This window comes from Bos mutus, chromosome 2, assembly GCF_027580195.1.
Source record: "Bos mutus isolate GX-2022 chromosome 2, NWIPB_WYAK_1.1, whole genome shotgun sequence".
Classification (NCBI taxonomy): domain Eukaryota; kingdom Metazoa; phylum Chordata; class Mammalia; order Artiodactyla; family Bovidae; genus Bos; species Bos mutus.
In genome coordinates this window covers 7797391-7812500 of record NC_091618.1, presented here as the reverse complement: position 1 = coordinate 7812500, position 15110 = coordinate 7797391, and the positions used below count along the sequence as shown (strand labels likewise).

At 45.0% G+C, this 15110-nt stretch overlaps 1 protein-coding gene across 6 annotated transcripts in view; it reads right to left on the bottom strand.

The window, feature by feature from the left end:
• Positions 1-2121, bottom strand: part of SRRM1 (serine and arginine repetitive matrix 1) — a 29368-nt gene extending 27247 nt beyond the window's left edge. For all 6 annotated transcript variants that reach the window (XM_070383094.1, XM_070383097.1, XM_070383098.1 and 3 more), the window contains exon 1: positions 1970-2121. In XM_070383094.1, the coding sequence (XP_070239195.1) occupies positions 1970-1990 (21 nt within the window). In that variant the 5' untranslated portion in view covers positions 1991-2121. The remainder of the gene's footprint in view (positions 1-1969) is intronic.
• Between the last annotated feature and the right edge of the window lie 12989 nt (positions 2122-15110).

Genomic DNA, 15110 nt, shown 5'->3' with positions numbered 1-15110 from the left:
CAAACACTACTTGGACCACCAAGTAATCACTACGAGTTTTGTCATTCCTAACGGCCCAATTAAATACAGAAGTAGCTGGCTGTGCTATGAAAACTACCGAATGGTTCACAGAGTTGGCCACTGTCCCTTGGAAGGTGATCAAGAAAATTCTTTTAGGAAGGTAAAGAACGTGGATCAAAACCCCAACTCTGCCACTACAAAAGTCGTATGTCCTCAAACTTACTAAACCTCTCCGAGAATGTTTCCTTACTTGCTAAAATCTATTCACTATCTCGCAGGGCTGTGTATATCAGAAATTATATACTTAAAGTAACTGGCAGATGGCAGTAGTCCAGCAAATGAAAGCTACTATTTCTATCTTACTACCTGAATGGCCGTGTACTCAAAGAATAACCTTCCTAAAATCTTTTAACTCAGCTCAAATCCAATCAATCCCTCTAAGGAACTGTGGGAAGTATATATTGTACCCTTTTCTTCTAGATTTTTACCAACACTAAAAGCAAACCTCGTTTTTAAATTTATCAACCACCTTGCTCTTTTCCTTTAGGAATTCCTTTCCATGAGAAATAATGAAAATATCAAAAGAATAGGCTCGTGTTTTAAAATATTACATTAACACTACAGGAAATACTCAGGATTTACTACAAAATACTTTGATAGAATTTGCAGTGTGAAAATTTGATAAACTCAACTGAAACTAACCTAAAAACAGTCATATAACTGGCTGTGTTGAGTCAAACGCCTGGAATAACACTTCAACATTTAATGAAAAACTAACACATTTAAAGTCAATTGAAAAGAAATTTCAACCCTGGTTCTGAAGTGTCAAAAGCTTTCTTTACTGAAGTCCCGGTCTTTCCCTCTTTTAACTTTTCCTTTAAACACACACACCCATGCATATTTCATACTCCACGGAGTGGAAAGAGCCAACCTATATTCTGACTTAGACCAACTGGTCTCTACACGGTCCGTTCAGCATTAAAAAGACCCTGCAAACTCTAGATCTCTTAATGTCACTTGCCAAACCAGGATCTAGATCTCGACTGGGTGCTCATTTCCTACAAAAGTGAAAAAGGGGATGAACAGGTTCCAACACGCGCTCGATAAATTATGGGCCCTGAGGGGTAATTTCGAGGCGGTAACGTCCCTGCTTTCAAGTGATGGGTCCGCAGACCCTTGAGAATCTAAAGGCGCCTTTCCTAGAGCAGACTTTCAAAAGAGTAAAACAAACTGGAGAGGTGGGGGGACGGTGAGCGGGAAGGAGTGGAGCAGATCCATTCCATAACCCCGCCTTCATATTACGCGCACTTTTTGTTGCGCTCTCTGCCCGCAGAGTCTCGGATTCAAACGTTCTAAACACAAATTATCCGCGTTCCCCTCCCTGAAGAGATATCAAATTGGGCGGGAGCTCCCGCGAACTCTGACCCGGAGCCTTCCCGAAGGCTTAGACCCGGGTTGGGGGCGGGGAGGGGGGGGGTCGGCGCCCGCTTTCTCAAGAAAAGCTGCTCAACGTCGCTTCCGGTCCACGCTCTCCTGAAGCGGTACCCCCAAACCCGTCCTCCCCAACACCCTTCTGCAGCCAGTCACCTCAGGGTTTCCCTCCGGCCTCCCCCCAAGGACTTCCTCCTCGCGGGCCCACTAGGCCCCAGGGCCCGGCGGGACGCGAGGCTCGGTCTGCAGGCCCCGTCAGGCAGGCCGGGAGGCGAGGTATCGCTCCCTGCTATTCCCGCCGCCATTTTCCGGCGACCGTCGTCGCCGCCGCGTAGAGGGGACGATTCCGGAGGAGGAGACTGCGCAGGGGCGCACCGGTCCCCGCCGCAGGGCAGAGGGGAACGTCCGTTGCCACCGAGGATCCTCAGGATCTTCGAAGCCTCTGCTCGCCGGCTACCCCGTCCTGAGCTCAGGCGTCCTGCCGGGCTTTGCGGATAACCCCCCCCACCTCACCCCAGGTCCCCGCGTTCCTACTTACGCGGAAGAATCCCGCGTCCATCTTGCTGCCTCGCTCGGAGATCGCTCCCTATCCCAAGGTGCACCGCGCCGCCGCGACGGAGGGCGGGACCGGCAGGGAAAGCCGAGCGCCGGGACGCAGCGCGCGGCGCTCCACCCGCCCCTCCAGCCGACACGAGGCTGCGCCTGCTCAGTATGGTGAGCGCCCGTCACACTTGCGCACGCGCGTTTTGTATGGCGGAGGGGTTGCTACCAGGCTCTGGACCTCTCCATTGGCCGGCCCATGAGGAGAGCCTCGCGATCTCAGCCAATGGGAGCGTGCGAGAGTCACTGGCTCGCCCTGCCCTGCGAATCCTTTTGTGGTGCTTAAGTAGCCCCGTTTGCTGAGAGTGAATTGACCCATCCTTCTACTCGTAGTGGGGGAGGTCTCCCGCCTTGGGGTTCCATGGAGCGTTTCAAGAAAAAGACTGTTACCTCATAGTGACGCTAGCGAGGCCGCCGTTGCGCAGAGGAAAAGCCTACGGCCTCCCCTGTCGTTATGAAAGTTGTGATTGTGTTGGTTTTACGAGCTTGCCAGTTACTGACTTCGGCCCTGAAGTAACCGAGCTACGTAGTATGAGTGAAGTTTGCATTTAGCCCCGCTCCCTCGGCTTGCTCCCGTTTCCGTACAACTCCTTAGCTTTAGGGAGAAGCTGGAACTGTCCTTTAGATGAGTTTCGATTTCGGCTGCCCAGTCCCCACGCTTACGGGCAGGAAGCTGAGGAAAGCTGTGGCCCTGGGGGCCTGACGGAGAAGCGGCCGGTCTCCAGACCGGAGGCCAGGGCGTCGACCTCGCTGGCCCAGCTCTGCCTCTCCAGCGATCTGCTCCGACTGTGAGGACTCCAGCATCGATGTCTTCTGCTACACTTAATCTAAGCGCGCTCTTTTTCTCTGATAAGCATCTGACCCTTCTCTGACCACCTATTGTCACTCCTCCAACACACACTCTCACCTCCCTTTGCTGCTTTATGTTCACAGCACTCATCTGGAGACTATTCACTCTCACGGCTTTAAACAGCAGCTTCATAGATTTCCACCTCAGATTTCTCTCCCGAACTTAAAACGTGTGTTGGCAACGTCCTCCTGGACGTTTCCACTGGGAAGACATCGCCTACTTAACCTGACCCGGAACTGGGCTGCTGGCTCCTCTCCCTCTCGAACACCCTCCATTCCGCCAAAAACCGACTCTCTCCTCCCGAAGTCGTCCCTGCCTTGGTTGATGGCAGTTTTGTTTAATAAGAGACAAACACCGGTGTTGTTCTTGACTCCTCTTCTTCCTATATCCCACTTCGAAACCATCAAGAAACTCACTCTGCTATCATCCTAGTTCAAAACACCATCATCCTCGGCCTGAACTTCTGCCTTGGTCTAACTGGCCTTCCTGCTTCTACCCTTGTCACTCAGCATCTGTTCTGAATATAGGAGTCAGAGTGGCCCCGTTAAAACACAAAAACGTAGAAGTGTGTCCTAAGCTCAAAAGCCAATAGCCCCTTGTATTTCCACCTGACATCCCCTTGTTTCTTTGATCTCATCTTCTAGTACCCTAACAGCTCAATGCTTGAACTTCGTAAGCTAGCTTCTGCCTCAACGTCTTTGCACTGGTTTTAACTTCTGCCTAGAATGTTCTTCCCCCCACATATCTACTTGCAAATGTAAAGATATTTACTCAAGCATCACCTTCTCAATGAGGCTATCATGACTGCCCCGTTGGGAATTAGTCACATACTCCCTCTGCATCCACGATACCTCCTAATCTACTTTGTTTTTCCCCTAGCATATATCACTCTCTAGTATTTGTTTACCTATATTTACTGTGTTTATTTTGTTTGTTCCCCACACCAGAATGTAAGCTCCATAAAGTCAAGGTGTCTGTCTTTTTTGTACACTGATGGCACAGAACAGTGTCTGGCACATGTTGATAGCATAGGCTCCATTTTGTTGAATGAACAAAAGCTTTGTCAGAGGGTCAAAGATGGGGAAGTGGCTGGTTTCTACAGAACAAGCCAGTCAACTAGATGGGCCTATGAAATCACAATGCATGTCTTACTGTTCTCTGTGATTCCGATCAGTCATTCTGTTTTATCCTTCCTTCACTGCTTTTGTTCTTTTGCTGCCTATCTTGTAAAAGTTGGTTTTCCTTCTGGTTCTGTCATTAACTCTTTTTCTCAGAAAAAGAAGGTGACCTATCTGTCCTCTCTTGGTTTCGATTACCTTTTTGTCTCTCAAACCTACGTATCGGATATAGGCCTGCCCCAGACCTGTATTTTCAACTTCCTGCTGACATTTGCTTGATGTCTATAGGTAGCTCAAACTGAATTCATCTTCCTTGTACTTGTCTCACCCTCTGTTTTCTTATTAATGAATGAGCACACCTTTCTCCCTGTCATCATTCTTCTCTTCACACTCTACAACCATCAAAACTTGCCTTCTCACCTCAACTTCCTTCTAGCTCCGTTGCCTCTTTAGGCAGTCTGGGTTATTGTCTGGCTCATTGCACTAACCTATTGACCATTGTCCCTGCCTTCAGGGTTGATGTCTCCATCTTATATACAGAGTGATTTTCTAAGATGATAATCTTGATTCTTTTGCTTCCTTGCTTAAAATTCATTAGTGTTTTCTTGGCTGTCCTCCAGATAAAGTCCAAACTAGTTACAGTGACTCTCAAAGCCCTTTACGGTTTGTTCACTACTCTCTTCTCCAGACTCATCTCCTGGGTTAATCGGCTCCCTTTCCCCATCTCTCACTTCTAAACTGCAACCACACTGAGCGACAGGCTCTAGTCTAACTATGAACAGGTTAGGTTTCAAAAGTCAGTTTGGGGTCTGTATGTTGGTAAGCCAAAACTGACTTAAGTGACTCAAGTGTCACCTCCTCAGATATACCTTTCCTGACCAGCCTTGTGGAAAAGAGCAGAACCCTCACCACCACCACCCCCATCCTACCTTGTTTTATTTTTTCTTTATAGTACATGACTTTATTATCTATTCTGTTTACATGCTTACTATCTTTGCCCCCCCCCCTTTTTTTTTAAAAAAAAAGGAAGCTCTATGAGGGCAAAAATCTTGTCCATCTTGTTCACTATTAAAGCCTTAGTGTCTGGAACAGTATCTAGCACATTCTTGGACATCAATAAATACTTATTAAATGAATGTATGAGTGAGAGTCTAAGGCTTAGTCACCAAAAACATTTCTACTGATGAGTGAATCTGGTCTTTGAAATATAACCATTGATTCTATAAGGGAAAGTCCGCATTGAAACTTTGCTGAGACTGAGAAGCCTCCACCTTAGAGGTACAGTGGAGATACTTCTCCACTTGGCAGTGAAGGTATTTACAGACACCATCTCCTGTAAACTCTGATGCTCTGCAGTTGAAAATGGGCCTTAAACCAAGAAACCATCCCCAGGGAGCCACTATTGGTTCTTGGCTATGCCTGGTCTTTAAGTCCTCAAATTCTGAACTTCAAAAAGCTAATAGGCATCCAGCCTTGGTGCTGATCCTCTAGGCTCCATTTCCTCTATCACTTATTCTCGTTGATTGTTGATTGCTTGTTCACTTGTTGCCAATTGCCTCTCTCCTCTAGAATCACTCCTACTGAAAGTACATTCACTGCTGTGCTCAAAGACACTTTCCAGCACAAAATGTATCAGATTTTATCCATCAGTCATTTTTATTCAGCTGTGAGATTATTTTAGTCTATATAGATTATTTGGTAAATTTCTGTTTTGTTTTGAGAGTGATAAATCCCTTGGGAATAAAGGAAAATAAAAGATTAGTTGAGTGTATCATTAATTAATCAAGCTATCCAATTATAAGATTTGTGGTTGTGTTTGCATATATAAATATCCAATATATGAAACATAGAAGTAGCAACCTAGGATTTTCTGAACCTCACACTTTCCTAGTCTAATATTAATAATAAGAGTCACTAGATGGCGATCTACTCTCTCAGGATAACATACCTCTGGCCAGAACTTGACACTAGAAATAAGTGTCTATCACAAAGATGCATGGTTTGATTTATTGTTTTTTACTGAGCCTTTACTCTATGCTCAGCATGGTGTTCTTAGATATAATAAGAGACACAAAGGAAATTTAAGGCAATCCTCAAAGAGCTTATAATATAGCCAGAAAGATAACAGCAACAGGCAAAGAAGAATACTGTTAATTGTCTGTCTTGCTTTCTAGCCAGAAGAAAGTCCCCCCCGCCAACCCCGCCCCGAGATGTTATGTTCAGATGTTGTGTTGGCACGTGTTTAACAGAAGGACTTGAAGAACACAAAATATCCATTAGATGGGAAATGAGAAGCCATAATTGGGAGAATTCTCTTTTTCCATCTGCGTTATCTTGTGTTTCAATGACAGTATCTTTTACATAGAGCCACAAAATAACAGCATTTCCCATTTTGCGGGACATACTATGTCAGTGTGTGTGTTCATATTCCATCATGTCCGACTCTTTGTGACCCCAAGGACTATAGCCCGCTAGGCTCCTCTATCCATGGAATTCTCCAGGCAAGAATACTGGAGCAAGTTGCCATTTCCTTCTCCAGGGGATCAACCCAACCCAGGGATCAAACTGGCGTCTCCTGAGTCTCCTGCATTGGCAGGCAGATTCTTTATCACTGTGCCACCTGGGAAGCCATGTCAAGCTTTATATTAATGCTTTAGACACTTTAGACAATTCAGTCCTCACAATAATACCTAGTAAGTTGTTATGGGCTGAACTGTGTCCTCCCAAAATTCAGTATTAAAAGTCCTAAGCCCGGGTACCTCATAATGTGATTGTATTTGAAATTAGGGTCTTTAAAGAGATAATTAAGTTAAAATGAGGTCATTAGAGGGGCTTCCCAGGTGGCTCAGTGGGTAAAAAATCCGCCTGTAATGCAGGAGATGTGGGTTTGATCCCTGGGTTGGGAAGATCCCCTGGAGAAGGAAATAGCAACCCATTCCAGTGTTCTTGCCTGGAGAATCCCATGGACAGAGAAGCCTGGCAGGCCACAGTCCAGAGGGTCACAAAGAGTCAGACATGACTGCAGAGACTGAACACCCATGCATGAGGTCATTAGGTGGGTCTTATACCAATATGGTTGGTGCCCTTATACGGACATGGACGCTATAATTATAGAAAGAGGACCACGTGAAGATGCCAAGAGAATGGCTATCTACAACCACAGGAGAGAAGTTTCACTAGAAACCCACCCTGCCAACACCTTGATCTCAGACTTCTAGCCTCCAGAATGAAAGAAAATGCATTTCTGTTGTTTAGGGGCTTCCCTGGTGGCTCAGTGGTAAAGAATCTGCCAATGAACCTAACAGTGCAGGAGACATGGGTTCAATCCCTGATCCAAGAAGATCCCACATGCCTTGGAGGAGCTAGCCCGGTGAACCGCAACTACTGAGTTTGTGCTCTCGAGCCTGAGAGCCACAACTACTGAGCCTGTGTGTTGCAACTACTGAAGCCCGAGAGCCATAGAGCCTGTGCTCTGCAAAAAGAAAAGCCACTGCAATGAGAAGCCCACGCACCACAGCAAGAGAGTAGCCCCTGCTCTTCATAAATAAAGAAGTGGGAAGTGAAGTCGCTCAGTCGTGTCCACCTCTTTGCAACCCCATGGATTGTAGCCTTTCTATCCATGGAATTCTCCAGGCAAGAATACTGGAGTGGGTTGCGATTTCCTTCTCCAGGGCATCTTCCCGACTAGAGAAAAACAAAAACAAAGCCCTCACAGCAACGAACACCCAGTACAGCCAAAAATAAATTAATAAATATAACTAAAATAATTTCTTTAAAAAAGTTTACCTTCTAATGCAGGTGAAACCATTTACCACAGATTGAGACTTGAACCCCTGTGCTGAGACTCAAACCCAGCCAAAACCTTTCTTAGGACTCAAACCCAGCCAAAATTCTATTTGGGACTTGAACCCATGTGTCTGGAACTCAAAGTGAAAGTGAAGTCGCTCAGTCATGTCCGACTTTTCGAGTCCATGGACTGTAGTCCACCAGGCTCCTCTGTCCATGGAATTTTTCAGGCAAGAGTACTGGAGTAGATTGCCATTGCCTTCTCCCCGAGCCACCTCTAACCCAGCCAAAACCTTGCTTGGGACTCGAACCCACATGACTGGAACTTGAACCAGCCAAACCCTGCTTGGGAGTCCCAGCCATGTGGGTTCAAGTCCCAAACTGGGTTTTAGCTGGGTTCAAGTCCCAGCACGTGGGTTCAAGTCCCAGTCTGTGATAAAGGGTTTCACAGGGGACATGAGTTTGATTCCTGGTCAGGCAACTGGTTCCATGTGCCACAGCTACTGAGCCCGAGTACTCGAGTATGCATGCCACAATTTAGAGAAGGCACACAACGAAGTATCCCCATGCCAGAAAGAAGATCCCACCCGCTACAAGTAAGACTGTGCATGCGTGCCAAGTCGATTCAGTCATGTCCACCTCTTTGCGACCTTGTGGACTGTAGCCCACCTGGCTTCTCTGTCCATGGGATTCTCCAGGCAAGAATACTGGAGTGGGTGGCCATGCCCTTCTCCGGGGAATTGAACGCTGGCCTCTTACATCTCCCACATTGGCAGGCAAGTTCTTTACCACTCACACCACCTGGGAAGCCAAGACCTGATGCAGCCAAATAAATAAAATTTTAAAAATTAAATAAATGAATTTCTGTTTGAATCGACCAGTCTGTGTCACTTTGTTGGAACAGCCCTCACAAGCTAATGCATAGGTATTATCCTCATTCTAGAGATGAGTAAAATGACAGCAGATGAATGGATAAGAAAGCTGTGGTACATATACACAATGGAGTATTACTCAGCCATTAAAAAGAATTCATTTGAATCAGTTCTAATGAGGTGGATGAAACTGGAGCCTATTATACAGAGTGAAGTAAACCAGAAGGAAAAACACCAATACAGTATACTAACGCATATATATGGAATTTAGAAATATGATAACAATAACCCTGTATACGAGACAGCAAAAGAGACGCTGATGTATGGAACAGTCTTATGGACTCTGTGGGAGAGGGAGAGGGTGGGAAGATTTGGGAGAATGGCATTGAAACATGTAACATATCATGTATGAAACGAGATGCCAGTCCAGGTTCAATGCACAATACTGGATGCTTGGGGCTACTGCACTGGGACGACCCAGAGGGATGGTATGGGGAGGGAGGAGGGAGGAGGGTTCAGGATGGGGAGCACATGTATACCTGTGATGGATTCATTTTTATATTTGGCAAAACTAATACAATTATGTAAAGTTTAAAAATAAAATAAAATTCAAAAAAAAATGGCACAAAGATACAAAAAAAATAAATAAAATGAGACCTAGGAAGGAGAAGATACTTGTCTAAAATCACACAGCTGACATACAACAAACTCAGGTTCAGCGTTTGGTTTATCTGCTGGGAGTTGCAACCACATTACAAATGGCTTGACATTCATGTCGGTGTTAAGCAAATGACTGGAGAAGGGAATGTAGACAGACCTTATCCTATTGGTCAGTAAGCAAACAAGTTTGGTCAGTGAAATGCCTCCCAGTCTCACCCAGGTGAGAGGAAGGGGAAGCCAGAGAGGCCTGGATCAACTTCCTTCACCTTCTGGCCCAGAACTCTTCTGGCAGTGGTGACCATAAGTGGTCAGTGACTGAAAATCGCTCTTGATTTTATTTAAAATGAGCAACAAATCCTGTCATTCTAAGAGGTCATTCTTTTTTCTCTTTATCTCCCACACCCAAATTCCTCGATGGGCAGGATCCTTTACACTGTCTTGTAAATGTAGGGCTGGCTAGAGACCAAACACAGGGAAGCAAGTCAGCAAATATAAGTTTGGATCACACACTTTCACTTTTGATCTTGCGGAATGCCTGAGGGGCTGTGGTCCAGTGACCCATGGGCAATTGATAAAGACATTTAGACCAGAGGTAGAATGTATGAATTATGAATTGACCCATTTGCTTACATCCCAATGAGGGTCACCATGTCTTATCAATTAATCGAGTTTATTTAACTTACCTGTCAAACCTACAAGCAGATGAGTGGGGGTGGTAGAGCCAGTATATGCACAGATCATATCTAGATACCTACCGCCACAGTAGGAATGCCTGTCATTCCTCCACTCTCCTGAGGCCCAGGCAGCAGCTGGAGAAAGAGGAGCTTCCATAATGGCAAACCCACTCCAGTATTCTTGCCTGGAAAACCCCATGGATGGAGAAGCCTGGTGGGCTACAGTCCATGGAGTCACAAAGAGTTGGACAGGACTGAGCGACTTCACTTTCACTTTCCATAACTGCAAGGCAACTCATGGACCCAACAGAGGCTAAGATGCTATGGTCTATAACCTCATTCCAAAGAAGTGTGTGTAAATGTAAAGTGAATTAATGGAAATGTTAGTCTAGAATAGGTAGATTGGACATTTTATATTGGAAAATCTTTTGTTGTATTAAATAATCCTATAATAAAATCCATAAGTTTTTTTAAAAGGCTACCTCTGATCTGTTTGTATTTTATATATTTCATACATTAAAGCCAATTGCGTGAACAGAGAACAATTCACTGCACAGACACTCTGTGGCTTTGACACCCTGGAGTTCTGGAGGCTGACTTTTCATTTCCCCTGAACATTTAAGAGACACACCTGAACTGTCTTTCTTGCTTCACCCCAAGTTCAAACGGACGATCCCCTGGAGAAGGGAAAGGCTACCCACTCCAGTATTCTGGCCTGGAGAATACCATGGATGGTATAGTCCATGGGGTCGCAAAGAGTCAGACACGACTGAGCGACTTTCACTTTCTTCCAGGGAAAGGGAAGTGTTTGAAATTTTGAGCCACAAACATTGGGTGGGAAAGGAGGGTAGAGTTCTATTTAGATCTCTTGGGTTGTTTTGAGGGTTGCTATTGAAAATTGGATTTTATAGATAATTTAGTTAATAGCACATGTCAAAGTTATATTATAATCTTGTTCCAAAGGAAAAGGCTTTTAGTAGGCCAAATAAAAATTTTGCTCCAGGGACTTCCGTAGTGGTCCAGTGTACTGGTACAGGTTCCATCCCTGGTTGGGGAATAAGATCCCACATGCCCATGCTGCATGACGAAAAGATTTTTTAAAAAGATTTGCTCCATTATGGAAAAAAGAAAATGGATAGACAACCATTGTTTGATCAGATGAAGAAAGAGTTTCTAGACCCTTGATAGAAGACTCTCAGATAGAAATCAGTGGGGTAGTGTGTGTGTGTGTGTGTTAGTCAATCAGTCATGTCTGATTCTTTGTGACCCCATGGACTGTAGCCTGCCAGGCTCCTCTGTCCACATAATTCTCCAGGTAAGAATATTGGAATGGGTAGCCATTCCCTTCTCCAGGGGATCTTCCAGATCCATGATTGACCTGGGTCTCCTGCATTGCAGAAAGACTCTTTACTGTCTGAGCCACCAGTTACTTTGTAGGTGAGTAGCTAGTTTCCTACATGGAACAATGGACTAGTTCCAAATTGGGAAAGGAGTACGTCAAGGCTGTATATTGTCACCCTGCTTATTTAATTTCTATACAGAGTGGTGGTGGTTTAGTCACTAAGTTGTGTCCAACTCTTGTGATCCCATGGACTGTAGCCTGCCAGGCTCCTCTGTCCATGGAATTCTCCTGGTGAGAATACTAGAGTGAGTTGCCATTTCTTTCTCCAGAGGTACTTCCCGCCCCAGAAATTGAACCCGATCTTCTGCATTGCAGGCAGATTCTTCACTGACTGAGCTATGAGGGAAGCCCTGTAAGTGCTCTCTGCAGAGTACATCAAGCAAAATGTCGGGCTGAATGAAGCGCAAGCTGGAATCAAATTTGCCAGGAGAAATATCAATAACCTCAGATGTGCAGATGACACTACCGTTATGGCAGAAAGCAAAGGGGAACTAAAGAGCCTCTTGATAAAAGTGAAAAGGAGAGTGAAACAGCTGGCTTAAAACTCAACTTTCAAAAAACTAAGATCATGGCATCTAGTCCCATCACTTCGTGGCAAATAGATGGGGAAACAATGGAAACAGTGACAGATTTATTTTCTTGGGCTCCAAAATCACTGCAGGTGGTGACTGCAGCCATGAACTTAAAAGCCACTTGTTCCTTGGAAGAAAAGCTATGACCAACCTAGACAGCATATTAAAAAAACAGAGACATTACTTTGCCAACAAAGGCCTGCATAGTCAAAGCTAAGGTTTTTCCAGTAGTCATGTATGGATGTGAGAGTTGACCATAAAGGAGGTCACTCAGCTGTGCCTGACTCTTTGCGACCCCATGGACTGTAGCACACGAGGCTTCCCTGGTGTGAGCACGAAAGGATTGACGCTTTTGAAACCTGCCATTGGAGAAGACTCTTGAGAGTCCCTTGGACAGCAAGGAGATCCAACCAGTCAATTCTAAAGGAAATCAACCCTGAATATTCATTGGAAGGACTGATGCTGAAGCTGAAGCTCCAATACTTTGGCTCCCTGATGCGAAGAGCTGACTCATTGGAAAAGACCCTGATGCTGGGAAAAATAGAAGGCAGGAGGAGAAGGGGATGACAGAGGACGAGATGGTTGGATGGCATCACCAACTCAATGGATATGAGTTTGAGCAGGCTTGGGGAGATTGTGAAGAACAGTAAAGCTTGGTGTGCTGCAGTCCATGGGGTTGCAAAGAGTTGGACACAACTGAATGAACAACAACAAAAAACTAGTTTCCAGAATGTGTTGATCCCATTAAAATTCATCAAAAAATTGCTTTAAACTGCGTGCTCAGTTGCTCAGTCATGTCTGATTCTTTGTGACCCCATGGGCCCTCCCAGGCTCCTCTGTCGATAGGATTTCCCAGGCAAGAATACTGGAGTGGGTTGTCATGTCCTTCTCCAGATTTAAACATTGTCAACTACAAATTGGTACCTGCCAAAAGTGTTTGTCAACGACTGAACAGCAACAAGGCCATTTGCCATCTGACTCTGTGGTGACTGGATACTGTGCTGCTGCAGTTGTTGACCTTTGACACGCCCTGAAGGCAGTCTAGGGTGGAGAGTGAGGCATTCTGTGTTCTAGGGAAACTGGTGGAACAGGTCTTTGTTGTTCAGTTGCTAACTTGTGTCCAACTCTTTGTGACCCCATGGACTGCAGCAGGCCAGACTTCTCTGTCCTTCACTATCTCCCGGAGTTTACTCAAACTCATGTCCATTAAGTCTGTGATGCCATCCAACCATCTCATCCTCTGTCACCCCCTTCTCCTCCTGCCCTCAATCTTTCCCAGCATCAGGGTCTTTTCCAATGAATTGGCCCTTCATATGAGGTGGCCAAAATATTGGAGCTTCAGCTTCAGCATCAGTCCTTCCAATGAATATTCAGGGTTGAGGATTGACTGGTTTGATCTCCTTGCTGTCCAAGGGACTCTCAAGAGTCTTCTCCAGCACCATAGTTTGAAAAGCATCAGCTTTCTTGATGGTCTCTCACATCCATACATCCATACATGACTACTGGGAAAACCATAGCTTTGACTATATGGACCTTTGTTGTCAAAGTGAGGTCTCTGCTTTCCAATATGCTGTCTAAGTTTGTCATAGCTTTTCTTCCAAGGAGCAACGGTCTTTTAATTTTGTGGCTGCAGTCACTGTCTGCAGTGATTCTGGAGCTCAAGAAAATAAAGTCTGCCATTGTTTTCAGAAACTGATTTCAGGATCCCAATCCTTGTATCTTCTCATATCTAGAAAAGTACTAAATCCCTTTATGGTAATCCAAGCTCCTCTTGACTAGTAGAAAACCTTTTGTAAGGTGCTTGATTGCACTGAACTCCCCTTTCACCAACATCTTATATGTTGACCTTCCCCCACTGCCTCTTTGGAATACTTCCTCAGAGCTGGCTGAGGTGCTGCAGTCTCCCAGGCTGCAGTTCTCATTCTGCCCCAAATAAAACAACTCTCACCCTGTGCAACTTTTTAGTCGACAACATGTTCTCAAAAATTTTGTTTTTGTTTTTCCTAGAGGGAAGCTGTGCATTACATCCTACAAAAGCATTTTGCCCTAGATCAATTTGGGACAATTTGTCTTTTACTCTGATTAAACACGTTTATATTCCTAAAATGTTTAGTATAGTTCTTGGTATATAGAAAACTCTAGAACTCTTCAAGAGGGAGAAAAAGAAGAGAAAAAGAGAAAAGAAAAGAAGAAAGAGAAAGCCATGTTTCTCTCTTTTAAGCCTTAGCTCTTCACTCTTGTTAAGGAAAAACTACTCAAAGTTTGGGAATAGGCTAAAAGGAATTATTGCATTTCTTTTTAATATTTGGGGGCATTGCCTAGCAGGTCTTATCAGTGATTATCCAATTCTTTAGAGGAGTGTACTTTTATTTCATTTATTATTTACTATTGACTAGAACATTTAAAAACTATGGGCTTCCCTGATAGCTCAGTTGGTAAAGTATCCACCTGCAATGCTGGAAGCTCCAGTTCCATTCCTGAGTCAGGAAGATCAGATGGCAGAGGGATAGGCTACCCACTCCAGTGTTCTTGGGCTTCACTTGCAGCTCAGCTTGTAAAGAATCTGCCCGCAATGCGGATTATCCAGTTCTTTAAAGGGGTGTACTTTCATTTCATTTATTATTTACTATTGATCAAAACACTTAAAAAGTATGTAATTAATTTGTAGAAGGCTGAGACTGAAACCGAGAAGGGCCATGTGGGGATCCCAGGCATGGAGATCTTTCTGATCCCCTTTTCTCGTAGCAAGACTCCTGCCTCCATCACCTTCCTTGATTTAGAAAGGGCTGATTTGAATAGTTGCTAATTAAGGGCTTCCTTGGTGATTCAGGACTTCCATGGTGGCTCAGATGGTAAAGCGTCTGCCTACAATGTGGGAGACCCGGGTTCAGAAATTCCTAGGTCGGGAAGATGTCCTGGAGAAACAAATGGCAACCCACTCCAGTATTCTTGCCTGGAAAATCCCATGGCCGGAGGAGCCTGTAGGCTACAGTCCATGGGGTCACAAAGAGTCGGACACGACCGAGCGACTTCACTTTCACTTTGGTGATTCAGAGGTAAAGAATACCTTTGAGTCTTTTACTGTCTCTTGCATTGACAGGATTCTTTACACTAGCGCCACCTGGGAAACACAAAAGTTTCCTTC